The sequence below is a fragment of the Carcharhinus amblyrhynchos genome, chromosome 13, assembly GCF_965287045.1.
Source record: "Carcharhinus amblyrhynchos chromosome 13, sCarAmb.v2.hapA, whole genome shotgun sequence".
In the NCBI taxonomy this organism is placed as follows: Eukaryota; Metazoa; Chordata; class Chondrichthyes; order Carcharhiniformes; family Carcharhinidae; genus Carcharhinus; species Carcharhinus amblyrhynchos.
In genome coordinates, this window is record NC_137336.1 from 78,605,597 (window position 1) to 78,620,054 (window position 14,458).

At 45.3% G+C, this 14,458-nt stretch overlaps 1 protein-coding gene across 7 annotated transcripts in view; it reads right to left on the reverse strand.

The window, feature by feature from the left end:
• Nucleotides 1-14,458, reverse strand: part of zfp91 (ZFP91 zinc finger protein, atypical E3 ubiquitin ligase) — a 69,222-nt gene that overhangs the window by 31,490 nt on the left and 23,274 nt on the right. For 5 of the 7 annotated variants that reach the window (XM_080201861.1, XM_080201862.1, XM_080201860.1 and 2 more), the window contains exons 3-4: nt 9,020-9,051; nt 3,360-3,890 (exon numbers count right to left, since the gene is read on the reverse strand). In XM_080201861.1, coding sequence (XP_080057987.1) covers nt 3,360-3,890; nt 9,020-9,051 — 563 coding nt within the window. The remainder of the gene's footprint in view (nt 1-3,359; nt 3,891-9,019; nt 9,052-14,458) is intronic. The other 2 variants (XM_080201866.1, XM_080201865.1) reach the window with 1 other exon arrangement.

Consider the following 14,458-nt stretch of genomic DNA (forward strand, 5'->3'; position numbering starts at 1 on the left):
TATTAGCTGCAAGTTTCTTTTCATACTCACTTTGCATTTCTTATATGGTTTTTGAATTTCCCTCAATCTCCTAAATTTCAGCCTGGCTCTTGGTTGCACTGGTCATCTAACATCTGTCAAATGTACCTTTGACAAAATATATATAACAGCAGAGAGTTTGTATGGATACAACTGAAGGTGGCAGGATAACTGCAGCTTTCTACATAGACATTAATGGGACACAGGGAAAGCTGCCCATCCACCACACAAGGACATTCCTTGGGAAAGAGATTGGGGAACCGAGAGTGGGGAAGGCGGGCCGGGAGCAATGAGGAGGTTGTTAAGGGACTTAGATAACTTGAGTGAATGAGCAAACACATGGAGGATGCAGTACGACAAGGGTAAATGTCAAGGAATCCATTTTGGATGGAGAAAGACAATGGCAAATATTAGTTAAATAGTGAAAGTAACCAAGCTGTTTAACACACTAGCTTAACAAATTAGAAGGGAAATGGTGTTGGTAAAATTAATGGGATTGAAGGCTGATAAATCCCCAGAGCCTGATAATCTACATCGCAGACTACTTAAGGAAATGGCCCGAGAAATAGTCGATACATTGGTGATCATCTTCCATCTAGACACTCTAGAATAGTTGCAACACATTGGAGGGTTGCCAGTGTAACCTCCCTATTTAAAATTCAGAGAAAACAGGGCCACCTGTGGCCTAACCAGCATTTTATATAGCTTTATCATTGCATCCTTGCATTCGTATTCAAATACTTCACCCAATAAAGGAAAGCATTCCATATGCTTTCTTGACCATTTTATCCATCTGTCCTGCTACCTTCACGTACCTGTGGATATGCAATCTCAGGTCTCTCACTCCCTCAACCCCTCTCGATATCTTCCCATTTATTCCGTATTCCCTTGTTTTGTTTGTCCTCCTCAAATGCATTATCTCACACTTTTCTGGAATAAATTCTTTTACCCATTCAAATCAAACCATTGATATCATTTTGGAGTCAATGGCTATCACCTTCACTAGCAACTGCATACCAACTTTCCCAAACATGCCATCCACATTTAAGTCTAAATAATTGATATATATATATATGAGTGAGGGTTCAACACTGAGTCCTGTGGAACAGCACTGGAAATTGTTTCCATTTGCAGAAACATCTATCGACCATTGAACTTTGTTTTCTACACTGAGCAAATTTTGACCCAACCTGCCAGCTTCCCCTGCATTCTGAGATCCCACTTTCCTGGCCAGTATGCCATGTGGAACCTCAAATATATTACTGAAATCCAGGTAACAATATCCAGTCATTATCCTCACCAATCCTCCTCATTACTTCCTCAAAAGATGTCCTCCTTGGCTTTCTTTAACAGCCTGGGATACAATCCATCATATTGTGGTGATTTATTCACCTTCAAGGATATCAATCCCTCCAGTATTTCCTCTCTCACTGTGCTTATTGCAGGTGATATTCCACACTTGTCTCCAACTAGAATGTCTGAAACATCCCTCTACTTAATGAAGGCAAAGGCAGACAGAACTCATCGAGAACCCTGCCCACATCTTCAGAATCAACTCAAGTTACAATGCACATCTCTGACAGAACCTACATTCCCCTTAGTAATTCTTTTGCTCTTAATATTTTGGTAAAACACATCAGGATTTTCTTTGATTTTACCTGCCAATTTTTTTGTACCCCCTCTAAGCCTTCCTAATTTCTATTCTTACTTCACTCCTGTAATTTCTATACTCCTCCAGGCTTTCTACAGTATTAACATTTTGTGACTGTCATAGGTTTTCTTTTTCTGCTTTATCTTGGCCTGTATGCTTCTGGATGTGTTTACCCCAATCCAATGCCAGCATCTCCACATCATGCTTCTGGCTAAACAGGGGACAGTACCACCCTTTTTCTTTCTGGGGACATGTCTACACTGTGCCCTTAGAATCTCGCCTTTGAAAGCCTCCCAAAGATATGACAAGATTTTCCTTCCAACTGTTGTGTCCAGTCCACTCCAGCCAGCTCATCTCTCAACTTTGTAAAATTCTCTTCCCAATTTTAGAACTTTTACTCTTTTCTGCGCTTCTCCATAGTTATGCAAATCTGACTATCTTGCAGTCACTATTTACAAAATGGTCCCCAACTGCTACTTCATCCACTGCCCAACTTCATTTCCAAGGATATATCCAGAATTGCACTCCCTCTCGTTGGGCTTGTAACTTGCTGGCTAAAAAAGGGTTCTCGCAAATGCAGCTCGAGAATTTGGTGCCCTCTGTATCCCAATTGACATTAGTGTAGTTGAAGTCTGCAACAACTACAGCCCCAGCATTTTTGCAATCATAAATCTGTCCAGATAATTGCTCTTCTAACTCCCTCACATTATTTTGGGGTCCACAGTACAGTCACAGAAGTGTGGCTGCCCCTTTTTCATTTGGTCTCATATGGTCTCTTTTGACACCTCATTTAGTACATCATCCCTGCTCACAGCTGTAATTAATGTTTAACTAAAAATGGTACAGCCTACCTTTTTAAAACTTATTCTTGCTCCTATCCTGCCTGAAGTTGCTATATACAGGAATGTTGAGCTGCCATTTTTGCTTCTCCTTCAGCCAAGTTTCCATTATAGTTGTTTTATGCCAATTTAAATACTGTGATATTGATTAAGTTAATCATTCTATTGCAAGGTGTGCCTTCCTGCTTCTTGAGGATATTGATTAATTCTTCAAATTCTGCTTCTCTGCCAGTCTAAATATCCCGTTTGTGAACAGAAACATAAAAGAAAATGTTACTATTTGACTGCATCGTCTGACAGGGGGTAGAGTATGAAAAATAAACCTCTGAAAATCAAAATTTGTGGCTCCCCAAAACCAGAGAGAGAGGTTTGAATTCCTGTGCACTCACACAAACAATACCCACACAGAACTCAAGAAGCCTCCCCACACGTTTCGCACAGACTCTTCCCTATCTGTCCATTACACAGGTGGAGGCACCGCATTCGGTAGCAAAATGGTACCGTGTACAGGTTACTGAAGTGGACTGATCAGAGTTCAGGCAAAAGGGGCTACACTAGCCATTTTCAAGCCCTGAGTGTGATGAGGGGTAGGGCAGCTGTTTGAGAGGTGCAGTCCATTTAACACAGACTGCAAATCAGTTTATGGTGACCAAGTCGTTCTTTTAAAGATGCAGTCTGCCCAAGAGTTTGGATAGGGCGGAAGGAGCAGGCTAGAGAATGGAGTAGGGGACTTAAGAGATCCTGCACTCTCAGGTTTAATACTACAAGGTCTGCGGAAGGTTGAAGGGTATGACGAGTACCGTGAGGAGGGAAGCATTTGAGGGGGTGAGCAGAATGGGCGGGTAACGTACTTGGGTCGAGGCCCTCCTCCAGCTCCTCTTCCTCTGAGTGCTCATCCTTGCAGGGGATCACCTTCCACCCGGGCTGGGGGCCCCTGCCTCCCGGCCCCTGTTCCTCCAATTCACATTCCACAATCCGCAGGGAGGTTACAGGATTGGACACACAGTCCCCATCGCTCACTTCTTCCTCCTCCTCCTCCTCATCCTCTGAGCTGGGGCCATGTTCAGTCTCCCGCTCCGAGCTAGGCCCACACTCCGTCTCCTGGGACTCGGACGTCCCCACCGATGATCTGCCCGTCTTCGTGGCGCGGCGACGCCGCCCTCTTCGCTTCAGATCCCGGCCCGCTGCACTCCAGCGGTAGGTGTGGCCAGCCTGGCAGGCCCAGACAGCCACGGCGGTGGTGCTGCCTCCGGGCGGCAGGTACCTCAGGCTGGGTGGGTGGTGGCAGCCCTGGCAGTGGCTGTGCGTCCAGCCCACCAGCTCCACCAGGGCCTCGCCACAGGTGCGCAGGTCCAGCCGGTTTGCCGGTGCCTCGCCGTTTTCTGCGGAGGAGAACAAGACTCGAGGTCACCGCGCTGGCACTACAGGGGTGGACTTCCTGGCAATGCCAACTTCCTGAGGGCAGCACCCAGCGACACCATCAATCCTGACACCGGCCTCACCCTAATGTTCTGACCACGAGGTACAGAGGAACTCATCTCCAGAGTCCCACACCCAGGCAAACCCCAGCAGTGGGACTGATGTAATCGCTTGTTCACTCACCCACCAACTTCCCTCTCTTTTCCCATGCCCTGACCACCTCTGTCCGTAAAAATTGGTGAACTCCTCCTACTCTGGTACTGATTTTAAAATCGCTCCATCACTGACAGGCAACTGTGTGTTCCTTCCACTGCAAACACAACTCAGAAACTCCTACCACAAACATTGCTCACCTCATTTGAAACCAGGCTTAAATCCCAGCTCTTCCATTTCTGTCTTACAATCTCTGCCTGGGACTCAATGCCACCTTTTTGGTGTGGCAATTCTCCTGTGCTGTTTTACTACATGATAGGAGCTGTTATAAAAGCAAGCTATGAAAATTCCCCACCCTATAGCACTTTGTTCCCCCACAGTTGACCCGCCACTTTTCCCCGAGGCTTCCCACGCCACCTTTCCTAATCTGTTCTCTCCCAATTCAAGCCCTTTGCTCCCACTCCACCCATCTGGATTATACCACCCCCCACATTCTTCTGGGCATTATTCCCCCTACCCTCCCTTTGTCCTGGGTGATTCCTCCCTCCCCCATAAAGATTCCTGATCCAGCAGTTGTGCTGTACCTACCACTCGCTATTAATTGGTTACCCCACAGTCGACAAATTCTCCAATAACTTTTCACCAAAATCCTGATTCAATTCCATTCTCCGGCATCCCCATGGCCACTGCTCCCGATGCCTCTTTCACCAAACCTGGGTGGGGGGAAGGTGCCTCTCTGAGATACACAGTCCTCTGCACATTCATCACATCCTTGTTTTATACCTCCCCTTTGTGATGCTCACACTATTGTCACAGCAATTGCACTGACTGCTGCGATATCTGTACTGTCCCATAACCCTACACAAGCCATTTCCATTCCCCTATACTCCTCCTCCTCCTCCACAAGCAACTGCTGCCCCTTCCTCGCTCCCATAATCACCCCCCCCCCCCCATCACCCCCTCTTGTCCGTTCTCTTTGATTCAAGCCCTTTGCTCCCTCCCCACCCATCTGGATTATACCCCACCCTCCATCCTTCTGGACATTATTCCCCCCTCCCCTTGTCCTGGGTGATTCCTTCCTCCCTCCCTCCCCCATGAAGATTCCTGCCCCATCTGCATAGCAACACCTGTACTTCGCCTGCAGCTGTGCCCTGTGAAACCAGGCATGTATGCAAGGCCTCTCCCTTTGTGACTCCTGCCCAGTCTCGTACTCTACGTGATTCCCGCTCTGTTCAAATTGCTCCAGGGGTACTTGCTCTGACCCACAGTCCGCCTAATTTCTGTCCCCGGCAATTCCCGCCCCCTCCCAAGATCCTTCCACCCACTCTTCCTCCCTGTGCTCCTATCCACTTCTCCCCTGCACTCCTCACTTACAGCTTCTGCTTCCAGTCATTTTTCCATCCTCAATTCTCATCTCCTATGGCTCTTGCCCTCTGTACACAGCCCCAGCTCCCCAGTCTGAGTAGTTCCACACGGTCACCATTTCCTGTAATCTCCTCTGTCCCATAGAGCTGCTGGGCTGTGGTAAGGTTCATGAGCCTCGAGTGATTTAATTGATTGAAATCCATCCCTCTAATCCAAGTTGCTGGACATTGGTCAAGGTCAGGTACCCTGTCTGATCCACCTCTCTTTCGCATCCAAAACTGCACTCAGCAGTGTCCATGAAGCCAGTATATAATCCCAATGACCCCTTCCAGCGGTGAGACCACTCCAGCTCTCTGCACGGTTGACCTCAAGGCAGGATTGATGGTATTGCACTACATCACGAGAGGTGCCTGGTGCCATTAGCAAGCTGACATTCCGAGAACCCCACATCCCGAGCAACAAAATCGAATCGAGGAGCGTCCAGCAGTCTCCAGCCGCGGGAAAGCTCGCTTTACAGAACTACCACGCTCCCCGATTCTGGAATCTGGCTGCAGGATTGAGAGTGCGGAGAATGGACACATGGGGCAATGTAGGGGGGGGCGTGTGGGAAAAGCAGGGTCTGGGGACATGGGTGGCTGTATGACCTGCGTTTGTGGGATGGGTGGGAGCCGTGGGGTGCTGAAGCAAGTGAAAACGTGACATGGAACAAGAGCGAGTCACAAAATAGAAACTCCAATTTAAAAGGGCGGGGCAGAGGGACAAAATGTCCCTCTGTTTCCAAGTGTCCCATTTAAACCTTAAATAAAACAAAACACAAATGAAATGCTTAAGTATTGCTCTGGATACAAAACCGAGACTAAAGTAAGTTCCATTCTCCAGCACTATCATCCATCACCTCAAAGGACAACTAAAGCTTTATTCCAGAGTGTGCAGATGATATAGACATTAGGAAATGTTGTCACCCTAATTCCTATCCTGGATCCATACAAAGGTGAACCCTGTCCCTACTTGTTCCCCCTCCTACTCTGTCCATCCCTGCACCGCAACACACACTCCAGCTCAGATTTTAGTTGTCCTTTAAAAAAATACAATTATTAACAAGGGCAAAGGTACAAGGCACAACACAACAAACAGTGCCAGCAAGATGTCGCTCACTAGCTGAATGGCCTCGCCAGTGAGCGGTGAGAACATTGACAGCGGGATGAGGTGAATGAGCAATGGATGCAGTTACTGGAGGGGGTGGAAGACAAACTCTGCGTCCCATTGCCTTCAGCAGCAGTGCACACCCTGTGTGCCTGTGAGCCATAAGAACAATGCTGCCCTCGGATGGCACAGGACTGGTAACATGGCATTTCTACCATCCTCAGGTCCTCCACCCACCCTTAACCCTCAGTTTCAATTTGATTCTATTGAAACCTGTCTCAGACAGTCACGATGTTTCCCCAACCCCAACATACTCTGCCCAAAAGAAAAACATACGCAGGTGGGACAATATAATTCTGCCTAGAGTTATGAGGTGCAGAAGGTGGCCATGTGGTCAATCACGCATGTGCTAGTTCTGTCAAAGAGATGTCCAATCAAGCCCCAATCATCTGCCTTTGCACCAAGCCTGGCAACTAGTTTCCTTTCTCGCTTCTGAAGTCCTTATGCAATCCCCTTTTGAACATTACTCTTGAATCTACCTCTTTTACCCAATAAGCAGAGTCTTTTGGATCACAAAACCAAGTTAAGTTAAAAACACATCAATCTTATTATTTATCTACGACTTTAAATCTGTCCTCTCTGGTTATCCACAGTCTTGATGTGGAGATGCCGGTGTTGGACTGGGGTAAACACAGTAAGAAGTCTCACAACACCAGGTGGTCCAACCAGTTTATTTGATAGTAAACCCACAAGCTTTCGGGGTTTGTCCCTTCGTCAGGTGAGTGGAGAGTTCTGGTGTCAAACAGAGGACATAAAAGGCACACGCAGTTTACAGAATACTGATTAGAATGTGAGTTTTACAGCTCACCTGCGATTCAAGTCTTAAAGGTGCAGACAGTATGAGTGGAGTTAGCATCAGGCACAGGCTAAAGAGATGTGTATTATCTCCAGACAGGACAGTAAGTGAGATTTTACAAGTTCAGGCAAGTCATGGGTGTTACAGATAATGTGACATGAACCGAAGATCCGTATTGAAGCCGTCCTCATGTCTGATAGCCAAGTTCTACGCACATGAGGACAGCCTCAACAGGTTCATGTCGCATTACTGTAACACCCGTGACTTGCTTGAACTTGTAAAATTTCACTTGCGGTCCTGTCTGGAGACAATACACATCTCTTTAGCCTGTGCCTGATGCTATCTCCACTCACATTGTCTGCATCTTTAAGACTTGAAAAGCAGGTTATCTGTAAAGATTCGCATTCTAATCAGTATTCTGTAAGCTGTGTGTGCCTTTTGTAAGCTCTGACACCAGAACACTCTACTCACCTGCCAAAGGGCAAACCCCGAAAGTTTGTGGGTTTACAATCAAATAAACTGGTTGGACTTTAACCCGGTGTTGTGAGACTTCCTACTGTATTCACGGTCTTGTCAATGGAAATAGTTTCCCCCTATTTACTCCACTTCTGGCACCTCTTGTCCCCCCATGGCATTTTGAGCACGTGTAGAATCTCTTCTTAACTTTCTCTGCTCTAAGGTGGACAATCCAAACGCTCGAGGCAACTGAAATCAAGTACTACTCTTCTGCACTCTCTCCAAGGCAGAGGTAGACAGATGTTTGACTAACAGGAAAGCCAAAGGTTAGTTGGGGAGAAGGCAGAATCTGGAGTTAAGGCCACAATCAGATCAGCCACAATCTTACTGAATGGTTGAGCAGGTTCGAGGGGTCAAACAGCCTATCCCTACTCCCAATTTGTGCCTTGGCTATATTCTACTCAAAATGCTGTGATCAGAATTTTGACACACTGCCAGTTTAAGTTTGACCAGTGATATATTAAAGTTTAGCAGAACTTCCTCCTTGTCCTCCATGTCACAAGTCATGAAATTCACAGTCCTGAGAGGTCTCGCACAGCCTTAACTTGCTCTATACATTTGTGGATTAGTGTACATGAACATGAAGATCTCTCTGCTCTGGCAATACTTTAACTTATTTTAAAAACTATTTAATTTCTGTAGCCTCACTACCTTCTTTCCAAATAGCATCACATACTGGCAGTCATGGATTTCAAACCATGCAATAATCCCTGAGGAATCATGACAATCAAATTATCAGTTCAAACCATTATTTCGAGTGGTTGGAACAACCTTGCCACACATTATTGCAAAAGTCTCACTCTACAACAGAAGCATGGGGCCTTACAGGGCTCTGCCAGATCAGCAAGACAGTCGAGTTACATGCGGAGTCAGACCTCCCTGCTACTCTGCCCTGGAATGACACTGAAGCGGCAGTGGGCAGCGAACTGGGAGCTCTGCAAAAGCAGTGCCAACTGACACTAACAAGCTGCGATCTTGGGAGCTGCTGATGGGAAAGTGGGGAGAGGAAGTGGGAAGAGGGAGTGGGTGGTTAATGAATGGAGCGTGGAGTTTGCTTACCTCTGTGAGCAGCACCGAACCGCTGCAGATCCCTGTAACAAGAAGAAAGAACAAGAGTGACAACAGGTGGGGGAAAACAAAGACGCACCATTTTACAGCCAAAGCAAAGTACTGTGGGCAGTTCAAATCTGAAATGCAACAAAAATGCTGCAAATGCTGTGATCTGGCAGCTTCTCTAGAGAGAGAAATGGACTTGACATTTCTGATGAAAGGTGGCCAACTCTGAAACGTTAGCTCGTTTTTCGCTCCACAGAAGCTACCGGATCTGCTAAATACTTCCACTCGTTAGTGAATAACTTGAATTTACACAGCAACTTCAAAGTACTAAAAAAGGTTCTAAATGAGCGAGTTAGCAATAAAAACATGTTCAACACTAAGCCACAGCAGAAATCAAAACAAAATGTATAAAAACTGCATCCAAAGACACGGATGTTAAATTGAAGACCGAGCCGGTGACTGAAGGAATTCCTCTAACTGTTGTAAAACACACCACGCTAATGGAGCAAAGTGATACTGCTCATTGCTATAAAATCCAGTACAACACAAGAGCGAAGGGTCATACAACACAGGTCACTCTGCATTGTGTCCTCTAAGAACACTATTTGTCTCACTGCCCTCCTCCTTTCCCTGTTGAATATACATCCAATTCCACTTACAATGTTGGAATTCGATCTGCTGCCACCATTCACGCAGCATTTTCCAGAATGCTTGCCACATTTTTTAAAAAGATTTCCAGGTTTTTCCACTACTTTGTTCCAATCTAGATTCTCTGATTAATAATGCTTCCGCCAATGAAACCAGTTGCTTTCTCCCACCTTTGTTGAAACCCTCAATTTTGAGCAAATCAAAGAAAGCCAATCAAGGAGAGGTTGTCATTGGGGAATCAAGAGGTAGGAGCCATTCAATGAGATAATGGTTAACCTTCAATCACAATTCCACTTCCTCGCCCAGCCCCCATTTCCCTTGAATACATAAATCGCAGGCACCAATGATTAAAATGGGGAGGCAGCAGTATTAATCGCTGGTGCAGTAATCCAGTGACCCAAGGTTCTATAATGCTCTGTGCACCCAGGTTCGAATCCCATCACTGCAGGTGGAGGAAATTGAATTCAATAAAGAATTATGGAATTAAAAGCCTACTGATGGCCACAAAAACATTGTCAATTTTCATAAAAACCCATCTGATTCACTGATGTCCTTTAGGGAAGGAAATCTGTTGTCCTTACCTGGTCTGGCCTACATGTGACTCCAGAGCCAAAAGGAACGTGCTTAAATTTTAAATGCCCTATGAAACGGCCGAGAAATTTACTCAGTTGTATCAAGCCAGTTAAAAGTCTCACAGGAGTCAAACCAGATCAAACCATGGACTACCTGGCATTGACATAGCATGGGAAATGACAACGGCAAACTCAACATGTTGACCCTGTAAGGGTCATCACAATATCTGCCAACATGTGCCAATATTTCGAGAGCTATCTCATACGCAAGTCAAGGCTAACATAGTCATGCTGTTGGGTTCATACCTTCACATAATGCCTACACAGACACCATGATCAAAAGAGGTAGTGAGACAGCACTGGTATACAATTGTTAGGGAGATGCCCTGGGAATCCTCAACATTAACTCCAGACACCATGAAATCTCATTGCATCAGGTCAAAAATGGACAAGGAAACATCTTGCTGATTACTATTTATCATCCCCCTCATCAGCTGAAGAATCAGCACTTTTCCATATTGAATACCACTTGGAGGAACCATAAAGTTGGCAAGGGCACATTATGCACTCTGGGTAGGAGATTTCAATGTCTATCACCAAAAGTAATTTGGTAATATTACCACAGACCGAGTTGGTTAGTTCCTGATGGACATAATTGCTAGACTGGGACTAAGGCAGGTAGTGATGGAATGAACAAGAGGGAAAAAACATAACCGGCCTCAGCTTGACCAAACCCACCTGACTCAGATGTCCCTCTGCATGACCATGTTGGGTGGAGTGCCCACCGCACGGCACATGCAGAGACAAAGACCAGTCTTGCCACTGAAGGTACTCTCTAGTGTGTTGTGTGGAAATCCTCCGGGAGTAACTCATTTCCTGACTCCCTAAGCCTGCTCACGATCTACGAGGCGTAAGTCAGGATTGTATTGGAATATATATGATTGCAGCTCCAACATTCAAGAAGCTCGACACCATCCAGTACAAAGCAGCCCATTTGATTTCTACCTTTCCACAAATATTCAATCCCTCCACCACCGACGAACAGTGACAGCCATGTATACCATCCACAAGATGCACGACATGAACTCACCAAGGCTCCTTAGGTACGCCTCCAAACCCACAACCATATGGGATGTCAAGAACAGCAGACGCCTGCGATCACCAGCATCTGGAATTTCCCCTGCCAGAGCACTCACCATCCTGACTTGGAAATATATTGTGTTCCTTCATTATTGCTAGACTTCCCTCCCTAACAATACTGTGAATGTACCTACACCTCAGAGCCTGCAGCTGTTTCGGACAGCTGCTCACCATCACCTTCTGAAGGGCAACTAAGGATGGGCAACAAATGCTGGTGTAGCCAGCAATGCCCACATCCTGTAAAACGAATTTAAAAAAGATAGCTGAGTGTTGCAACGATCAGTGGTGGGCTTCAGTTACTTACGATCTATATCAATCCCTTGGATGAAGCAAAAAGAAGTAATGTATCTAGGTTTTCTGATGATACCAAGTGGAAAGGTAAGTTGGGGGTAGGGCACAAAGAGGCTGTAGTGGGATATAGACAGAAGGTTAGGTGAGTGGGTAACAAGATGGTAGACAGAATTCCATTTAGGGAAATGTGAAGATATTGACTTTGGTCGTAAGAATAAAAAGGCAGAATATATTTTTGTAAATACTTGTGAAATTTCTAAGTATTGATGCTCAAAGAAACTTAGATGTGCTTCTACAAGGAACATAAAGTTTTCCTGAGGGTGCAACAAGCAACTAGGCAGGCAAATGGTGTGTTATGCATGAGAAAAATAATGAGGAGAAATCAGAATCCCTACAGTGCAGAAGGAGGCCATTTGGCCCATTGAGTCTGCACGGACCACAATCCCACCCAGGCCCTATTCCATAACCCCACGTATTTACCCTGACACTAGGATCAATTTAGAACAGCCAATCAACCTAACCCGCACATCTTTGGACTGTGGGAAGAAACTGGAGCACCCAGAGGAAACCCACACAGACTCAGAAAATCTGCAAATTCCACACAGACAGCGAGTGACCCGAGGCCGGAATTGAACCCGGGGTCCCTGGCACTGTGAGGCAGCAGTTCTAACTGCTGTGCCACCATGCCACCTCTAATTTTTTCACCCAAAGAGTGTGAGCCTATTGAATTCTCTATCACGGAAATCAGTTGAGGCCAAAATGTTGTACATTTTCAAGAAAGAATTACATACATCTGTTGAGGCTAAAGGAATTAAAAGGGGTTGCGGGGGAAGAACATGGTCACGGGTTGCTGAGTTGGATGATCAACCCTGACCATAATGAATAGCAGAGCAAGGTCAAAGGGCTGACTAGCATACTCAGAATTGAATATAGATTCTCTTGTTCCTATTTTCTATATTTATATTTTTGTGTCATCCTCAAACTTGGCAATTTCACTTTCCTCGTCCAAGTCATTTATATTGTAAATAATTGTGGAACAGCAACGATCACTGTGGCACTCCACTAGTTACATGTTGCCATTCTGAAAGTGCACCTCTGATCCCAACTCGCTGTCTTCTATTATTTCGCCAATCCTCTATCCATGTTAATATACTACCCCAAAACCACGGGCTCTTATCTTGAAGTAGTCTTTTATGTGTTCCCTAATCAAATGTTTTTTGGAAATGTTGACTTTGATCGCAAGGGGATTGAAGCACAAGAATAAATAAGTCTTGTTGAGGTTGTATAGGGTTTTGACGAGAATGCAAATGGATTACAGTGTGCAGTTTTAGTCTCCACATTTAAACGATACACTTGAACTTTAGGCAGCACAGGAAATAATCACTCGATTTGTCCCTGGATGAGAGAATTGTCCTATGATGAGGCTGCGTAAACTGGGTTTATACTCTTTGGAATTTAGAAGAATGAGAGGTGATCTCATTGCAGCCTGCAGGATTCTGAATGGGTTTGGTGGGGTGGATGCTGAGAGATTGTCTCCATTTTTCAGGAATCCTATAAAAGACTCAGGCTAAATATTTTTTCAATTAATGGAGTTCAAAAACAGGGTGGTTATGTTGCAGCTGGATAAGGTGCTTGGAAGGCCTCACCTGTAGCACTGCATACAGTTCTGGTCTCCTTGAGAATGGATGTACTGTACTGGTGGGGACGCAGAGGAGATTCACTAGCTTGATTCTGGAGTTGAGACGGTTGGCTTATAAGGCCAGACTGAATAGATTGGGACTGTACTCATTGGAATTTAGAAGAATGAAGGGGGAATCTTATAGATTGTGAAGGGAATAGATGAGATAGAAGCAGGGAGCTTGTTTCCACTGGTAGGTGAAACTCAAACTTTGGTGCATAGCCTCGAAATAAGGGGGAGCAGATTTAGGACTAAGTTGAGGATGAATTTCTTTCACCCAAAGGGTTGTGAATCTGTGAAATTCCCTGCCCAGTGAGGCTCTCTCGTTGAATGTCTTTAAGGCAAGGATACATAGATTTTTGAACAGTAAAGCAAATAAAGGGTTATAGTGAGTGTGTGGGTAGGTGAAGCTGAGTCCACAGACAGATTAACCATGATCTTATTGGATGGCACAGCAGGATTGAGGGCCAGATAGCCTAGTCCTGCTCTTAGTCCTTATGTTCTAAGGGACAAATCATTTAGGCCTGAGATGAGGAGATATTTCTTCACTCAGAGTGTTGCGCATATTTGAATTCTCTAACCCGAGTGTTGACGGTGTTCCATCGTTGAGTACATTTCACATTGAGATAAATTCTTGGTATCTCATGGAATTAAGGGATATAGGAGCATGTGGGAAATGGAGTTGAAGTCCAAGATCAGCCATGAGCTTACTGAATGGCACAGCAAGCTTGATGGCTATGCAATCTACTTTTACTCCTATATTTTATGCTTTTACAGCAATGGGCCGAATAGTTTCATTCTGGACTGCAACATTTCTGCTTTCTGTCCATTTGCCAATATTTTTTCTATGCAGATACTTGCTCCTGTCATATAATGAGCTAGTATTGCAAACATTACTGACACTTATCAAAGGACAAATGTACAACAATCACAATCCCCTCAACAATGCTCCACTCCTTCATTGCAGAACTCAAATCCAGTTGGTCAGATGAGACTTGCCTTCAACAATATCCAATGAGCTGGTAGTGCTCAGCACACAATAGAGCAAGCCAGAAGAACAACAAAGCACGAGAAATTTGGTGGGCAAAACGTGATGTGGCAGTGATGTCTTAA